This window comes from Uranotaenia lowii, chromosome 1 (assembly GCF_029784155.1).
Source record: "Uranotaenia lowii strain MFRU-FL chromosome 1, ASM2978415v1, whole genome shotgun sequence".
Taxonomy (NCBI): domain Eukaryota; kingdom Metazoa; phylum Arthropoda; class Insecta; order Diptera; family Culicidae; genus Uranotaenia; species Uranotaenia lowii.
In genome coordinates, this window is record NC_073691.1 from 214,746,315 (window position 1) to 214,764,562 (window position 18,248).

The 18,248-nt window shown below is 38.1% G+C and overlaps 1 protein-coding gene across 11 annotated transcripts in view; it reads left to right on the plus strand.

Moving 5' to 3' along the window:
* Nucleotides 1-2,199: 2,199 nt before the first annotated feature.
* The window catches only part of LOC129747528 (neurexin-3a), a 200,796-nt gene continuing 184,747 nt past the window's right edge, over nucleotides 2,200-18,248 (plus strand). For 10 of the 11 annotated variants that reach the window (XM_055741795.1, XM_055741819.1, XM_055741835.1 and 7 more), the window contains exons 1-2: nucleotides 2,200-2,946; nucleotides 9,278-10,217. In XM_055741795.1, coding sequence (XP_055597770.1) covers nucleotides 9,582-10,217 — 636 coding nt within the window. In that variant the 5' untranslated portion in view covers nucleotides 2,200-2,946; nucleotides 9,278-9,581. The remainder of the gene's footprint in view (nucleotides 2,947-9,277; nucleotides 10,218-18,248) is intronic. The other variant, XM_055741804.1, reaches the window with a different exon arrangement.

The following is an 18,248-nucleotide window of genomic DNA, read 5'->3' on the forward strand; positions in this document are numbered from 1 at the left end:
GCCGGCAAACAACCACGGCTAAGCTGTGCGTGTGTATGTAGCAAAAGCAACAAGAATATATTCCTTCAATTCACCGGCAAACAAGCATCGGCCAAGCTGCCCGGCTTTAGCAGCTGTGTATATGTAGCGTGTGTATGTAATAGCAGGCAGTAAGCAAAGCACAGTTCTCATTCAATGGGTTTCCCGTTTCCTCCACTCCCGTTCCCTTTCCCGTTTCCATCGCAAGACAAATGAATACCTTGAAAGGAGGCCTAACGCCGGGAAGCCACTGTCGTGCGTTTCTTTTGTGATTGATCGGTGGCAGAATGCCTATGACAAATATCCCTCTTCCTGCATGAAGCTCAAATAGTACACTGGTTAAGATGTCGGTCTGGCAAGACCATTTAGTTAGTGAATTGAGTTCGAATCTCCCTACGGGCGTGGTTTATATTTTTATTTTCTTGTTTCTGGGATGAATTATCCAATAGGAACGAAATCCCATAAAATGTTTTTTCTTGTTTTGCTTGAATGTAGTGGTCATGCATCATTTTAGTTGGGAGCCGAGTCCTTATGCCAGTTACGGTTTTTCAAACATATCATCTTCGGCACAGTGCACATTTCAGCGCATTATCGGCACAGAGATGTGCTAAATAGGCATTGGATTTTTGCAACCTCTTCTATGGGTGAAGAAGGTCATTGAATAATTGTTTTGGGCAGGATCACGAAAAATTCGTTTAAGAAGTCCAGAAGATCTAAACGTGCGCTAATGCTATCTATTTTCCACTATTCATGAAGTGATGATGTTTGATTCCATGAAGGTAGGAAATATTAGAGGTTTTTTTAAGCGCAAATTAGAAGATTTTTTTTGCTAGTTCATCTAGCTTACTTATAAACAGACCTGACTTCATCTCTGCAAGAAAAAAAGCTGCCCGCTGTAGAAATAAACAAAATAAGGTGGTCAAATCGTGCGCGAAATATTAGAACTCCCTTACACAACTACTTAGTTGCTTGGGATCGCTTGAATAAGCGTAATTAAAACCCTAAGGTTCTCAAAAAGCGTCATGTGCAGATCCTCTATGACTTTCCAAAAATGAAATCTCAAAACGGTCCTGAGTTACAAAAATTGGTCGATACTTGTGAGCGTACAGTTAAGGTACCTACTCAAGCAGTTGTCGGCTGATCCATCTATTAACTCACCGATTGGACAAACAATTTTCAACAATTTAAATTTCTACTTCAAATCGGAAACGTTCAAAAATTATGAAAAAAAATGTTTCTGTCACATTTTGTTCAAGTTTTTCCAAAATTTGATAAATTAAAAAAAAATCAAATATTTTTTTTTTAAATAACAGCAAATTTGCTTTTTCTTTATTCGGCACATTTTTCTAGATCTTTGTACTTAAGACGTTCCAGTTAAAAGATAAGATATTACTGAGGTAACAAGTCATCCCGGCGATCAAATCTCCAATCTCTTCTCTACCGTTTCTCCAATCCCACAAAAAACCAAGAAAATGCTTCTTAATATTCGAACTTAATTCCGCTCTACATAGATTAATGAACTAACAGCTGCGGCTTTCCAACGATCAGTTCAAAGAACCCTTTAACGAAAAAAAAAAATCACCCAACCGTGAGGTGGAGGAAAAACAACTTGCACAAATGTCATCGACCAAACGCAATGTCAAACAACATCCACCACATCACAACCACTAACCAACGGAATGTTACGAAACTTTTTGTTCCGTTTCAGCTTTTTTCCCCATTTTCACAACTTGCTTCTAAACAACAATCATCAGGCAGTTGATTTTCCCACTTCAACGAGAAAAAACATACATCTGTTAAGTGTGTATTGGTGTGATATCCTCGTTGAAGAGAGACTTGACTGAACTTGACGATCCTGCTGCGCCGAATCGCTCGCTAGCAAGGTTCCAAAACAGAGCGTCGAAGACGCACGTTTGTGAATGCACACGCGGTTTTGCAAGCACGCATTCCAATGCATTCTCGGTGAGTGAAAAGGGTGGTGGTGGGTGGCAAAGCTGTAAATGTCAAGGAACGTCGTGTGAGTGCCCGGGATGATGCGGTGAGTGGCTCCACCCATATCGTGGGGTTGGATGAAAACTCTCTTTCGCCGAAGTCGGGGGCTCGGTCACTCACGAAAAAGGAACTTTTGGCCATGATGGAAAAGCGCTTCTCTCCAATCGTCCGACCGAACTCGCGTGCAGTTGAGCTTTGAAACCCAATGCAGAACGACGGCAACGCGGAGGACATCACGACGGCAATAATCTCCTCTTTACGGTTTTTCCTCACCCCATTCTTTCTGGATAACAGTCAGTCCCGGGAGCTCTAGTTGGGAAAAAACCCTTTTGTGACCGTGTTTCGGTGCTAAAAGTGAACTTTGGCGTTTCCGCGAGTTTCGAAGTGGTCCGTGCCGTCGTTGGCCGCTTGGTTTTGGTGCTGGGAATCAACGCCTGGGGCTTGATTTGTGCGGATTTTCCTGGACTAGGGTTTTGGTGTTACTGCATTGGGGGACAAATTCTGCTGGGAAAAAGAAGAACAAGCAACTACGCGGAGAGTTTGTTCTGTTGCTGTGTGGAAAAAGAATCAAAAATAGGATAAAAATATCTCGAAAGTGTTCGTCTATAAGGTTGTAAAACTACTAGTGAAAAATGGGAGCTCTAACCGTGTTTAAAATAGTGAAATGTCGCCTAAAATCGACCCATGGCGACAGCGTTCAGAGGGGATAATTCATTTTTTCGCCATCCAAGTCACCTCTGGAAGAAAAAAAATTGGTAGTGAGAACCGTGAGCAAGAGGAAGAGTAGGCCTGGTTGCTAGTGGAGATTTTCCTCTTCCATCATCAAGGATTACGTGATTTCGCTTGGATGTTGTAAAAATAGTTCTGAATTGTGTCGGGTTTGGGAAAGCTGAAAAACGATAAAAATAAACAGTGGAAAACATCGGTTTTGGAAGGGTAAAGATTTGTGTTTAGCTGTCTCATCGAATGGAAGGAATCTGAAACTTAAGTTGATCTCTTGGAAGCGTAAAACGATATTTTCGCGGGAATTTTGGAACATTGACCTGTGTTTTGATAAATTTTAGCTTCTTAACTCATCGAATAATTCTCCGAAAAATAGTTATACGATAAAAATGTATTCTGAAAAACTTTGAATTACGCAGGGATAAAAACACAAATCAGTGTTCCAGAGAAAATGAAAATCAGTGAATCGGGGAACATTGTGTAGTGGCATCGAAAAAAGAACAGTAGAAAATTGGTTGTTTCTGTCAAGGATTTCTGGTATCGATTTCTCTCTCCCAGCATTCAAACCTTCTGAAAAGACAAAACGCTCGGTGGAACTCGGAAAATAAAATTCTTCAGCGTTCTTGCTGTTTTTCCCGAAGCAAAGCCTGCTACTACTCTGCGGAAGTTCGGAATGAGTTACCGAGTGAGTGCGTGAACTCGTGAGTGCGATTTGGGTTCGAGTGAGCTTTTACTCATCTCTGATTCCGTCAGAATGTGTCCTCGCGAAACACAGCCAATCAATGGAATTGTTTATGTATCGGTGGTGAAAGTTGCTCGTTTATAAGCCCTGTCGAATCAATGACACTACTACTACTACTAATGCTACTACTAATACAACTGTTGTGACGTTACTATCACTAGTACTACTTGTTTTTATTCTACTACTATAACTCACTCGCTAGTTTCTACGACTAGAGGCGCCGTTGTTGCTGTTGCTGAAATAAACTATGAAATTCGAGGAGCCAACATTGAAGGATTACTAGGAACTGTTCGCGTTTCGTGGAAAATTCGTACAATCGCTTTTGAAACGTAAGACGGGATATGAGCCCAGCCAAATCTAAGAATCATTGACCAATGAATATTTATTGAATCTGTAGTTTTTTAGAAACGGGCTTGAGAACTTGAAATTTATTTTGGAAATCCTATCGATCCCAAACCTTAAAAAAATGAATTTCAAAATAAAAAATCAGAAATATAAGGCTAGAAGGTTCTGAGCGAATACAACTCATTGAATTGAAATAAATAATCAGAACGATTTGTCATTTTTTAATTTTAGAAACTACCAATTACTTAATAAAGGTTTTTTTTCATTATTTTTTCGGAGATTGCAGATTTTCAAATTCAAATGTGAAATGCTGATGCAGAATTCAAATTTCAGATGCTGGTTTCTGTTTAAAATTCAGATTCGATTCAGATTTGAAATTTCAGATTCAACTTTCAGATTGAGATTTCATATTCCGATTTAAGATTTAACATTCAGATTTCAGGTTTTAGATTCATATTTCAGATTAAGACTTCAGATTTCAGATTCAGATTTCAGGTTTTAGATTCAGATTTCAGATTCAGATTTCAGATTCAGATTTCAGATTCAGATTCAGATTTCAGATTCAGATTTTAGATTCAGATTTCAAATTCAGATTTCAGATTCAGATTTCAGATTCTATGAAGAGATTAACCACCGTAATTTTTGTTTGTTACTTTTGATTTATCGGCCTAGCGGTGAAAAGTGATGTCCTTTTTAGTAGGGACATCTAAAGATTATGAAATTTTTTTTATATAGTTGGATAGAAGGTTAGAAGAAATGAAAGATGGTGAAAATGAGCGGGTAGAATTTGTTTAGAAGCATTACCATCACATACCAAATTTTTGTTCCTCACGAGCCTACTACTATGAAGTGGTAGATACAGATAGAGTTGCATCTACCACCACACATTAGTAGGCTTAGCGTGGTTTCGCCCCACAAGCGAGAACTTGTAGTGCGGACGAACAAAAAGATGATATGTGATCGCTCAGATAAGCTCCCTTTAACTCAGAAACGCATCTATCGATGTTTAAGTCTTCTCAGTTTGTTATCTTCGCATTCGTTACATGCGGGGTTTGCATGCGAAACGGTACGGTCGATAGTCTGATAGTGACCAACCACCGATGCTATGATGTCGTGTTCATAATCTTTAGATGTCCCTACTAAAAAGGACATCACTTTTCACCGCTAGGCCGATAAATCAAAAGTAACAAACAAAAATTACGGTGGTTAATCTCTTCATAAAATTAAATAACTTTGGCCAAAAAGAAATAAAAACACGACATCATAGCATCGGTGGTTGGTCACTATCAGACTATCGACCGTACCGTTTCGCATGCAAACCCCGCATGTAACGAATGCGAAGATAACAAACTGAGAAGACTTAAACATCGATAGATGCGTTTCTGAGTTAAAGGGAGCTTATCTGAGCGATCACATATCATCTTTTTGTTCGTCCGCACTACAAGTTCTCGCTTGTGGGGCGGACCACGCTAAGCCTACTAATGTGTGGTGGTAGATGCAACTCTATCTGTATCTACCACTTCATAGTAGTAGGCTCGTGAGGAACAAAAATTTGGTATGTGATGGTAATGCTTCTAAACAAATTCTACCCGCTCATTTTCACCATCTTTCATTTCTTCTAACCTTCTATCCATCTATATAAAAAAAATTTCATAATCTTTAGATGTCCCTACTAAAAAGGAAATCACTTTTCACCGCTAGGCCGATAAATCAAAAGTAACAAACAAAAATTACGGTGGTTAATCTCTTCATAAAATTAAATAACTTTGGCCAAAAAGAAATAAAAACACGACATCATAGCATCGGTGGTTGGTCACTATCAGACTATCGACCGTACCGTTTCGCATGCAAACCCCGCATGTAACGAATGCGAAGATAACAAACTGAGAAGACTTAAACATCGATAGATGCGTTTCTGAGTTAAAGGGAGCTTATCTGAGCGATCACATATCATCTTTTTGTTCGTCCGCACTACAAGTTCTCGCTTGTGGGGCGGACCACGCTAAGCCTACTAATGTGTGGTGGTAGATGCAACTCTATCTGTATCTACCACTTCATAGTAGTAGGCTCGTGAGGAACAAAAATTTGGTATGTGATGGTAATGCTTCTAAACAAATTCTACCCGCTCATTTTCACCATCTTTCATTTCTTCTAACCTTCTATCCATCTATATAAAAAAAATTTCATAATCTTTAGATGTCCCTACTAAAAAGGACATCACTTTTCACCGCTAGGCCGATAAATCAAAAGATTTCAGATTCAGATTCAAATTTCAGATTCAGATTTCAGATTCAGATTCTAGATTCAGATTTCAGATTCGGTTTTCAGATTCAGATTCTAGATTCAGATTTCAGATTCAGATTCAGATTTTAGATTCAGATTTCAGATTCAGATTCAGATTTCAGATTCAGATTTCAGATTCAGATTTCAGATTCTGATTTCAGATTCAGATTTCAGATTCAGATTCAGATTTCAGATCCAGATTTTAGATACAGGTTCAGATTCAGATTTCAGATTCAGATTTCAGATTCAGATTTCAGATTCAGATTTCAGATTCAGATTTCAGATTCAGATTTCAGATTCAGATTTCAGATTCAGATTTCAGATTCAGATTTCAGATTCAGATTTCAGATTCAGATTTCAGATTCAGATTTCAGATTCAGATTTCAGATTCAGATTTCAGATTCAGATTTCAGATTCAGATTTCAGATTCAGATTTCAGATTCAGATTTCAGATTCAGATTTCAGATTCAGATTTCAGATTTCAGATTCAGATTTCAGATTCAGATTTCAGATTCAGATTTCAGATTCAGATTTCAGATTCAGATTTCAGATTCAGATTTCAGATTCAGATTTCAGATTCAGATTTCAGATTCAGATTTCAGATTCAGATTTCAGATTCAGATTTCAGATTCAGATTTCAGATTCAGATTTCAGATTCAGATTTCAGATTCAGATTTCAGATTCAGATTTCAGATTCAGATTTCAGATTCAGATTTCAGATTCAGATTTCAGATTCAGATTTCAGATTCAGATTTCAGATTCAGATTTCAGATTCAGATTTCAGATTCAGATTTCAGATTCAGATTTCAGATTCAGATTTCAGATTCAGATTTCAAATTCAGATTTCAGATTCAGATTTCAGATTCAGATTTAAGATTCAGATTTCAGATTCAGATTCAGATTTCAGATTCAGATTTCAGATTCAGATTTCAGATTCAGATTTCAGATTCAGATTTCAGATTCAGTTTTCAGATTCAGATTTCAGATTCAGATTTCAGATTTCAGATTTCAGATTCAGATTTCAGATTCAGATTTCAGATTCAGATTTCAGATTCAGATTTCAGATTCAGATTTCAGATTCAGATTTCAGATTCAGATTTCAGATTCAGATTTCAGATTCAGATTTCAGATTCAGATTTCAGATTCAGATTTCAGATTCAGATTTCAGATTCAGATTTCAGATTCAGATTTCAGATTCAGATTTCAGATTCAGATTTCAGATTTCAGATTCAGATTTCAGATTCAGATTTCAGATTCAGATTTCAGATTCAGATTTCAGATTCAGATTTCAGATTCAGATTTCAAATTCAGATTTCAGATTCAGATTTCAGATTCAGATTTAAGATTCAGATTTCAGATTCAGATTCAGATTCAGATTTCAGATTCAGATTTCAGATTCAGATTTCAGATTCAGATTTCAGATTCAGATTTCAGATTCAGATTTCAGATTCAGATTTCAGATTCAGATTTCAGATTTCAGATTCAGATTTCAGATTCAGATTTCAGATTCAGATTTCAGATTCAGATTTCAGATTCAGATTTTAGTTTCAGATTTAGATGTTCAATTGAGATTCTTGATTCATTATTCCTAACTCAGAAATCACTTTAATTGGGCTAATTTAAATCAGGAACAAAAAACCTTTAAGGTTTTCACTGTGTTTGTGTTAAATTTGTTTGAAGTTGTCATTTCCTAATCAGGAGAAAAACTTTTACAGTGACGTAGGTTTTGTGACAAACTAAACTTAGATGAAATTTCACACGCACCACCCATATTTTCCCCATAGAATCCGGAATCATGCATGGGAATATGTTACGTGATCATTGTTGCTGTTTCCTACTGGTGTTCACATTCCAGAAGGAGCAAGCACATTCCTCTTTTTCCAGATCATAAAAATGAAAAATGGTCTAAATCGAAAAGATAAATGGTTTGAATTCGTGTAGGAAAAAAATCATTCGAAGATGGTTTTTATAATATTATGTATAGTAGCTTTTTAGAAATAACCTGTAGAACAAATAAAAAAATCTTTGAGAATAACTTTTACAGTTGATCGAAAAGTAATACATCTCTAACTTTTTTCAGAGAATTCGTAGCCGAAAAAAATCATTCTAAGTTACGCCATTTTCGTTATCGACGCCAGATTTTCATTATTCAACATTCATTCAGGATGGATGTTTTCCTCGTCGTAGTCAACCGAAGAACGATGACGTGAGTTTGGAGTTTGTGTGGCTGTGTGTGTGTTTGTTTGTGCGCGCTCACCTGGATTGTGTTTATGGGTGTACGTATGTATTTAGGTGGGGGATGAAAAACTTTGAGCCAGCCAGCCAAACTTCACTGAGTCGTAAATTTTCATCCTGGCTTGACGAAAACAACCTGACAATTGCCTTAGTTTTTGGGTTTGGTTTGGTGGCATGTGCGTGTTTCGATTCATTCAGGTGCGTAAAACAACCTACACGTGAAATGTTATTATCTAACTTAATTTCATGGCATGCTTCGGCTGCTGATGTTACTGGGGATTTTCGTTCAACAGAAAAGAAAAGCAAACAAAAATTGTTGGTGAAGAAAATTTTGAAGAGGGATCTCTATAGCGAGTGCATAGTATGACTACAACTACTACTTTGTGATGAGGGCACGTTGGTGTTCCCGTTGCTCTTCACGGACAGGATGTACCGGAAAGTCCTGGATGATGTGTGAAAGCTCGTTTTTTCTAGTTTTTTTTCCCTCTTTCATGGTGCGAAAGTAACTGCAGTATTGTGAGTGCATTTTTGTGCATCTCGTTGGAGCTTCCAGAGTCGGAACGGGTTGCTATCATCTGAAAGGACATTCGAAGAGGACAAATGGTAGTCAGTTTGATTGTAGAACCACCACGGAGCAGTAAAGCTATAAAGCGAGAAAATTCTGCGGCTCGTTTGGATTTGTAAATTGTGCTTAATGGTGTAGCGTTGAATTCGTAAGAAAAACCAAGCGAAAAATAAACATAAGAGTAGAAGCTGAAGAGGGGTGAAAAATGATGAAAATTCATGAGAAAATTTGAATTTATTCAGATTCCTTCCAAAACCAGTGAAACTGCAAATGCTCAAAGGATGAGATGAACAGAAAAGTGTTACTGTGTCAAGTAGTGAAGAAAGAAGAAAACAAAAATAGCATATCTAATCTTGGAAGTTGTTTTTTTACAGCTCGGAATATTTGTTTGTTGTGTAAATTAATAATGATAAGGCCAAGGGGAAAACGAATCCAAAAGTATGCAAAAGACTGTGAGTCGAAAAAGCTAGTTGGAAAGTGAAATCGAAACAAAAAAACCAAAGCAGCTGAATGAGTGCCCATCGGATGGCGCTTCGTGTGAGTGCCCGAGTGGTTAAGCGAGTGCCAGAGAACTAGAACCGTTCTCCTTCGGTGCCGTTTCGTGAAAAGCTCAACCAAACCATCTCCGGATATCATCTCTCCGAAAACTCACTGCAACCGCGTGCTAGTGAGAACAAGATGGCGTCGGCGCCGAAAGCAATTGACGACGAGGAAACTTCCTCCACCCACTACTGCCCGACGTTTCTGACGACGGTCTCCATCGGAAGTGAAGGCTGCATTCGCAATGGCCGTAATAACAATTGCCATAATCGTAACAAACTCGATAAAATTCAACAAAATCCTGACAGCTACGACGGCCAGCTTGGTGACATCAGCAGTGTTGCCAGCCCACCGCATCCCGACCTACAATCGCAAAACGTTCTTATGAGTGATCAGCTGCCAAGGCAGATGCAACAATCATTCCACAACCACCATATCCAGAGGCCGCGGCGGTTTTTCCTGCTGGCGGCACTGATATTGGTCACCTCCGGCTTCGTCGTGCCCAGCTGTAGTGGGTTCGTTCTGGATGGTTCCCAGAATAGTTTCGCACAGTTCCGCAAGTGGTACACCGGCCTTAATGGAACGCTGGAGTTGGAGTTCAAAACGGAGCAACCCAACGGGCTGGTACTGTACACGGACGACGGCGGAACGTACGACTTCTTCGAGCTAAAGCTCGTAGAAGGTGCGCTCCGGTTGCGGTACAATCTTGGTGGAGGTGCCCAGATCATCACCGTGGGCCGGGACCTGCACGACGGCCACTGGCACAAGGTGCAGGTGAGTGTCGAAATCGTTTTTCCTTTCAATTTAATTCTGCTGTGTTTAAAGTGCATAATTCGCAAAATTTATAAAAGGTATCTTTAAAAATTTATACCAGGAATAGAAAAAGGGAAATTTAGCGATCGAAAAATAAGGGCCTCCTCGTATTTTCCGACCCTTTCCTAGGCATACTTACCCATTTTTTTAATGATCAATTTCCAAATAGACGGGCGGGATACCAAGAATTCCAATAAATTCGATCTGCAACCAGGTGAAAACATCTAATGAAATGTCTTCCATCAAGTTCTGCACAGTAGCTTTTGTGTTTTTCATGGATGCTGTCTTCCAACTTTTCTTGAATTCTTCCATGCTTTGAGAAACTGTCCCTCCATCCTAAAGATCCTGTTCACAATCGACAAGTATCGTTCAATCGGTCGGAGATCTGGACAATTTGGTGGATTGATGTTTTTCTCGACGAGTTGAATGTTATTGTCTGAAAGTCACTGCAGTTTTTTTTTAGTTGATCACCCAGGTGGTAAATTCTAAAAAAAACAAAAACAAATACAACACACCATTAAGTCCACCAGGGCCCTCTGGTCATAGCTCCCTTCCAGACCGGCATCGAAGGCTGTACCTGAGAAGGGAGACCAAGCTCATTGGCTTACTCAATTTCAAGTCTAAACTCCAGCATACATACCCTGCCTCTTGTTACGATTCAAGACTAAGGACATCTCCTCTGACGACTCGAGGTCCGGCCTTTAATCGTAACTCGAGGCTCGCTTGGTTTGCATGACTATCGTGCGCTCCGCCTCTGTTCGAGGTCACTGCAAAAGACCAATGACCTCTCCTCTAACGACCTGAGGTCTTGGCTCCTCTTGGTTTGGCTCAAGGCCCTCTCCTTTTTGCCCGTCCGTGTGCCGAATCGAGGGCAGCTTATCCTGGAAACCGCACCTGTCACAGCACACGTCCGGGGCTTTACGAAACCACTCAGATGATTTCCGGCGAAGACGTCATTCTACACCGACTCGAGTGACTCATCCGCCAACGACGTGAAGTCACTCTACCCGAGAGTATTTCGCGGCGTAAATACTCTTCCCCCTACGAGTTCGACTGCAAAGAAGGTCAAGTCTTATCCCCACAGCCTCTGTCGCAGAGGACGCGTCGACTCGGATACTCTGCGACGGTAACGTCCTACACACAGACGCGGGACGTACCAGGCAGCTCGGCATACTCACGATGTTGTCGACCAGACACTACGGTCCGCAGGCGGCAAGCATGTTAGCGCGTCCCTTCCAAACCTCGGACAGTTGATCACTACGTCCTCGATTACGTTTGATATGAGTGACTACTTTAGCATCCAACTAGAGTTGACTGGAACCAGGTTTTCTTCGGGATCTTGGCAGATTCTTCAAGAACGGCATATTAGTCGATGATATGTTTTACGCTGGTGTGGTGTACTTTGAACCAGTAACAACCTTTTCAGTGCACCAAGTATGCAGCATTTTCTTTCAAGATTCAAGATACCTAAATACGAACCATACCAAAGATGAAAAAACTTATCCGAACAAATTGATTGCACAACACTTTTAAAGTATGTAAGCAAACTTTCGGCTGCATGCACACAGAAAAAAGTTCTCCCGTTTTTTGAGTAAACTAGTTTTAAAAGTAGCTTATGACTTTTCGATACAGTTCTTATATAAATAGAGCCTTATAATGAATAGACACAACGAGACTAACCGGTTTCCTGGGATCTAAAAATCTAACTAATGAAAACATAAACAACTTTATAAATCACTGCAACTGCACAAATTTAATCAAGTTAATGCTTCTGAATCGTTGGAATACCTTGAATACGTGGAAAAGCAGCCTATGAACCCAAGTAATCATAAACACTAAAATCTAGCATCAACTCTGCTCTAGCGTCAGCTATAGAGTTTGATTCTGTGCATCATTTTAGCTCTGTGATCCAGGTTTGGCGAAATTAACTGCTGCATTAGTGCAGAAACTGGTATAACCCTATAAAAGCACTGTTATAGCATCGGTTGATGCTACAGCGTTGGCGGGCAAAATACTGGGAAAATGCAAATGGCGTTCGAATGAGGTTCGACCATGCGAAAAAAAAATTATGTCGGATTTTTGTTTGGTTCATTTTTCTGCCATGATACTTAATTTGTAATTATTTTTATATTCGCTTATGCATATTGAGGAGATCTCTTGGATTGAATTTTCTACATGATATTTTTTTTTATTTTCAGCTGAAAATGACCTGGAATCGAACTCATGACATATGTGGCTCTGACATTTGAAATTGACTCTGCCTGTGAACCTATCAGGTCCGCGTTAAACCTTTGAAAAAAAGACCTATTTGAATCAAATTTCTAATAACCGGTGCCCTGAATTTGCATTGATTCAGCATCAATCAATTCTAATATGCTTTGGCCAAAGGCCACTGTAGTGCTTACATTTACATAGTGCTTAAAATCATTAAAGCAAGCTTGTGTGATGCCAATTTAATTTTTTTTTTTGTTTCGATTATAGTCGTTTTACCACCTTTATGGCATTCGCGACTTTATCAACGTTGCAGTTGGCGGATCGTTATTGAAAAACTTATCCGGTACAACTGCGTTCGATGTTTACTCTTGGGCTCGAACTCACGGACATCGGCTCAGGAGACAACAGACTTGCCAACTGAGCTATATCACAAGCCCTATGCCAATTTAATGCTTAGAAAATATTGCATTTGTTATTCTGATTTAGAGCAATGTTGCATTTCAAAAGCATTGTGCAAAGCATATTTTTAAAACGTCAAGACAAATGATGATGAGAGAAAAAATCTAAAATGCATGATTATTTATTTAAGCTTTCAGCATCTAGTATTTCAACGATCAAAGCAACCGAACTTTGTAACATTTACACTAGCTTCTGAAAACAAGCATGAAAAAAATAACTTCCGAAATCTCTCGGATGTGGAAACCTTTGTTGTTTACCAAATTTCAGTGCAGCACACAGCAAAAGTCATAGCAGAGTAAAAGTATCCAAAGTATTGCACAAAAAATTGGAAAGCTCTCACCGGGATTTGCTGTCCTTACCGTCGTTGTCGACTGCCGCCGCCGTATTGAGACATCCATTATTGCTGCATGTCCAACTTTTCCTGCTACAAGTCACTCGAACACTTTTTACTTCACTCACCACATCAGTTCTGATTGACACGATAAAACAATCTTTCTATTACTTCTACATTCCACTTTCATCAATTTCTTAAACCATTAGGAATTTAATTATGAAAAAAAATATAATCTGCAGAGCAACGAGGAGACAGAAAGACGCGTCCGCACCCGAACAAGGCCTACTTGGAAACATATTAAAGAATTTCGACCGTACCACAAAACAGTCTAAACTTCTCTTCGCATAAAAACTCTTTTCTATGTCAGGATAGAGTTGAAAAAGAGCACTGATTTATGAAAATAATATTCTACTTAGAAACCAAACAAATCACATTCAAACTGCAACCATAATCCTAACGATTATCCGAGCTGGGAATGCTGTTGACAAAATATTTCCCCTGTAAAGTAATCGTTTGAAAGAAAACCACCCCGGGTAGTGTGAATTAATGCAATAATAATGTTTTCGTTTCATAAAAATGGAATGTTTTTTTGTTCTCTGGCGTTCGTGTTTTTGTTCGTTTGGCGAAAATGTCCTCCACATGTACCGACTGTATTAGCTAGTAACATTTCGCGATTGCTCACTTTTTTCCTCGGAGCGCGAAAATTTACATTTTACATGTGCACAGTTTTAATTTCACACCCCACTTTGAGCTTGTAATAATTTTGTTGTTGCTTTTGCCTTGTCCAAGATCCTCTACTTGAAAGTGTGTATGTTTTCCACTGCTGATGGCGAGAGAGCAAAAAAAAAAACAACGTTAACGCTTCTCATATGTAGGTACCTACTGCCTTTGAGCTGTAAAATGTCCTCATTCGGAAGCACCCGTGAATATTTTCGCATTTTGAACGCGTCAGTTTTCTCTTTTTTTTTTTTTATTTTCATTCAGAAAAGCGGGAAATTTCACTTTGATACATGTGTTCTCCTCCGCCCAAGTGGAATACTGCATTCTTTCGAAGTTTCATCCAGCCCTTCAGCCGTTTCACGTTTCCACATGAGTGGGAGTTGTTTGTTGAGTATAGGGAGAGGTAAAGCAGCGGCCCAGCTAAAAGACGTTAGGTTGGACGGGTAAAAAATTCGTTTCATCTCTACCGGAAGTGGCGTTGATAGGGAGAATTAGCCTTCAGTTGAATGATAATGCCGGCAAAATTGTGCTCCGCATGTTTACCGAGTAGATAGCGAATTTATGATGTTTAATGAAAAAGGATTCTTCCCAAACAGAGTGATGTTGCTTGTTTCCTTGCTGCTGAATTGCATATGACCCCCTCCCCACTTCATTCAATCGAAGCGCGGGTAAATATCGTGCGTCCGTAATGGCGTAATTGAAAGCATTCAGGAGCACGTTCCGCCTTCGAAAGGTTCGCAAACAGAACGAAAAAAAAAAACAATTTGTTGATTTTTAATTTCTGTTCGCTTCATACAATCTCACGATTTGCCATTTGCCGGAGAAAATAACGAGCTTCATTATTCCAATGATGGTCGCGACGCGACAGGACGACGACTATCGGTTCCAGTCATGTTTAAGGACCCCACAACCGGGGTTACAACTTGTGCCATCTGCCGATAATAGCTCGGTAATTATAACGTGCCCCGATCTGATGAGCATAGATGCTATCGCACTTGGCAAATTATCGGTTGGACAAAAGTGCGGTAATGCGTCCGATTACGTGAGCCGAGGTTTGTTTGAGTGAAGCTAGCAGTTTGGTGTCATCAACATAATATTAGCTCTGATTTTCTCCAAAGCTATGATACAAAAAGAAGTTGTTTGTTCAGGTTGCCTTCCTATACAAAATTACAATCAATGATACGTGATAATAAGACAAAACAAAATCATATGTGTATGTAATACAAGCTGATCGCGATCTAATATAGTTTCGCTTGCAACCATGAAGATATGATTTTTAAGATAAGTTAACCACCGTTAATTAATTTTGTAAATTTATTTTTCGGCATATCGGTGAAATATATATTCTTGAAGAAAGAATATCAGAACTGAAAATTGATAAAGATGGATAGAGAAGTGAGGAGAAAATTTATTAGATGTTGAAAAGAGCGAAAGAGCATTTTTTGCGTGGAAAACTTATTAACGTATACCATACTTTACCCCGCAACATTTCAATATTTAGGAGAAGTAGTACCGGGATAGAGGTGGCAGTACCTTAACCTATACAATGATTTCTGGTTGGTCCGAAGTCCACATGTGGTGAACACGTATACTCCGGACGGGCCCGTAGGCGAAGTAGGCGTATGCCAAACTGACATCACGCGTTTGTTTGGGCTCCGCAAGTTTTATACTGAATTCATGGAAAATAGCAAATTTTAAACAAACAAATTCAATTAACGTGTTAAGAGTTACCATTTGTGTGAAATATTCCAGTTGGAATTGCAGGAATAACTTTTGAACATGCTCGTGGTATAGTGAAAGATATGATAAAATTAACCTGGAAAAGAAGTTTTGTGGAGGGAATTGTGAATTGGTTCGCTGGACAAATTAAAATAATATCACGATGGAAAAGCTATGGTCAACAAAATTCTTAAGACAGCTGAAGTCCGCAAGAAAAGACAACGGTAAAAGGATTCCAGATGTCACCAACCAATCAACATTTGTATCTACGTCAAGCTTCGGTAGGTTTTGGTGTGATGTATCCAATATTTTTGTTATTTTTATAATCTCTCCTTTTAAATAACCTTCTATGTAACAACAAAATTTTTCATTAAAAAATCGCCAGAGATGTATTCAAAGTTTCAAAAAATATAACTTTGGAAGAAAAATATTTCTTTATTCTTACAGTACAATTCATGTAAACAAAGCACAAACCTAACATGTACTCCAGAAAAGCTTTTCGATGTTATACAATTTTTTCAGGTTTTTTTTTTTATTTTAGCGGTTTTATTTAACTGCTTATTTGAAAGCTGCGTAAAAGTAGGATGAGAATAAAAAAAATCTCGACAAAAAGCTTTGCAAAACATTTCAAGAAATTATTAGAAGCTCTAGCAAGCAAAGTCTGCCATTTTTAAATACTTGTCATTGGATTAAGGTTTTTTTTTATTTTGAAATGGTTATAACTTTTCTCATGAAATGCTTAGCTGCTTGTCATGCTAGCGAAAAATGAAGTTTAAGAATTGTTAAAACCAAAAATCAAAGACCAACTTCATTTCAAGCTTATTTGAATTTCCTGTTTTTTTTTAATTTTCTGTGCAAAAATTTCATCTTTCATGCAAATTTCCAGACAAAATTGAAACGCGTTGCGCTAGCTCAGAAATCAACCAAATCATCTCAAATTTTACACTGATGCTTGGTGACCCAAAAGACATCAAAAAAACATTCATCATTTTCCAGGATGCTTACAAGTTTGGCCATGTTGATGTTACAAGAAGAAGAAATTTTAAAAAAATCACCAAAGGGGGTCCAAAGAGAATCGGGGAAATTTCAGGGAATTTTTTATTTTGATGCCAAATGATCTAAAAATGTCTGAACCGAAACGATAAAGAAAAGCAAATACTCAAAAAAATAAAATGTGGATTCCAACCGAAGCAACTTTGTTGCTCTTAGCGTTTCGGTCTTCATTGCCATGGTAACGACGCACATATTTAGGAGTAGGCAATTGTAAAAAAAATCTTAAACCTGTTTTTCACTCTAAAATGGTTAAAAATCTTTTTTTGTCGTTTCACAACTTATTTAGAACCAAATTTTCTTAATTCAGTTTTTTTTTGGCATTTTCGGAACATTGACTGCACTCCTTTAAAATGTTTTTAAAATGTATTCAATCAACTACCAGGAATAATGAAAACCTACTTTTTTGAACACACAAATTCTTAGTAAATGCTTGGCTCCCGAGCAGACTTTGATGCCCAAATCGATAGCAAACTGGGACCAAAATAAGGTCTTAACAGCAAGTTGATAGTATAATTTGGTGTTCATTTTTTAATGATAGCAAAACTAGGCATAATTAGGGTGTCAAAAAAATTTATTTGTAGGCTAACTGGTACGAAAAAAAGGTATCGATGGCAAAATGATAGCATTATTCGATGTTGATGTTCTTCAAGAGCAAAATTTGACATCAATAAGATTTCGACAGTTTTAATTTGCTAGCAAGCATAATTAAAAGTAAGGTGGTGTTAAATTTAATCTGATAGCAAAACTTGGCATCGTTTAGGTATCTATGATAAAACATTGCGGTCCAAATACGAGATATTTCATTTTTTGCTTAACGCGTGAGTACTCCAGTGAGAAGCATAGCTTAAATATGATGCATTTCATAAAAAAAATTTACTCTACATAATTGTGTACAGCACACACTTTCGATAACTCTAAGATACTAAATTTGCAAAATTTGGTCCAGCCGTTTCTGAGATTGAGAATGCCGAATATTGGTGTATTTGGGCTTAAATTTCTTCACGGCCCATAATATGTTAAGAAATCAAACTGTGACCAGAATAAAACTAAATTTCAATTTTTCTTATCAGCACTACCAAAGTTTCCACTGTGACTTCAGAATTTATTATAAAAGAAAATGCACCAAATAATGGTTAACAAAGGTTATTATTATTATTCTTAAACTTAAATATGAACATATTTTTATCAAAAATTATGAGAATAAAAATCATTTTTATCCATACTTTTCTTAACACAGCAATAAGCAAAGAAATTTTGATTTACTGTACTTCATACAATCCCAGGAATATTTTGAGAGATTTTTCTTCAATTTACAATCATCAATTATTGGTTGATGATAAGTTTTAATCGCCGATGCCCGATTGTGTATTCACACTACACAATCCAACTGGCCTGCTGCCTTTAGGAATGTGTGATCAAAAGTCAATCACGCTTCCTATACAAGGTAGTCTGTTTTAAGGCAAAGGTGTACCACCACACTTTCATGATTTCCA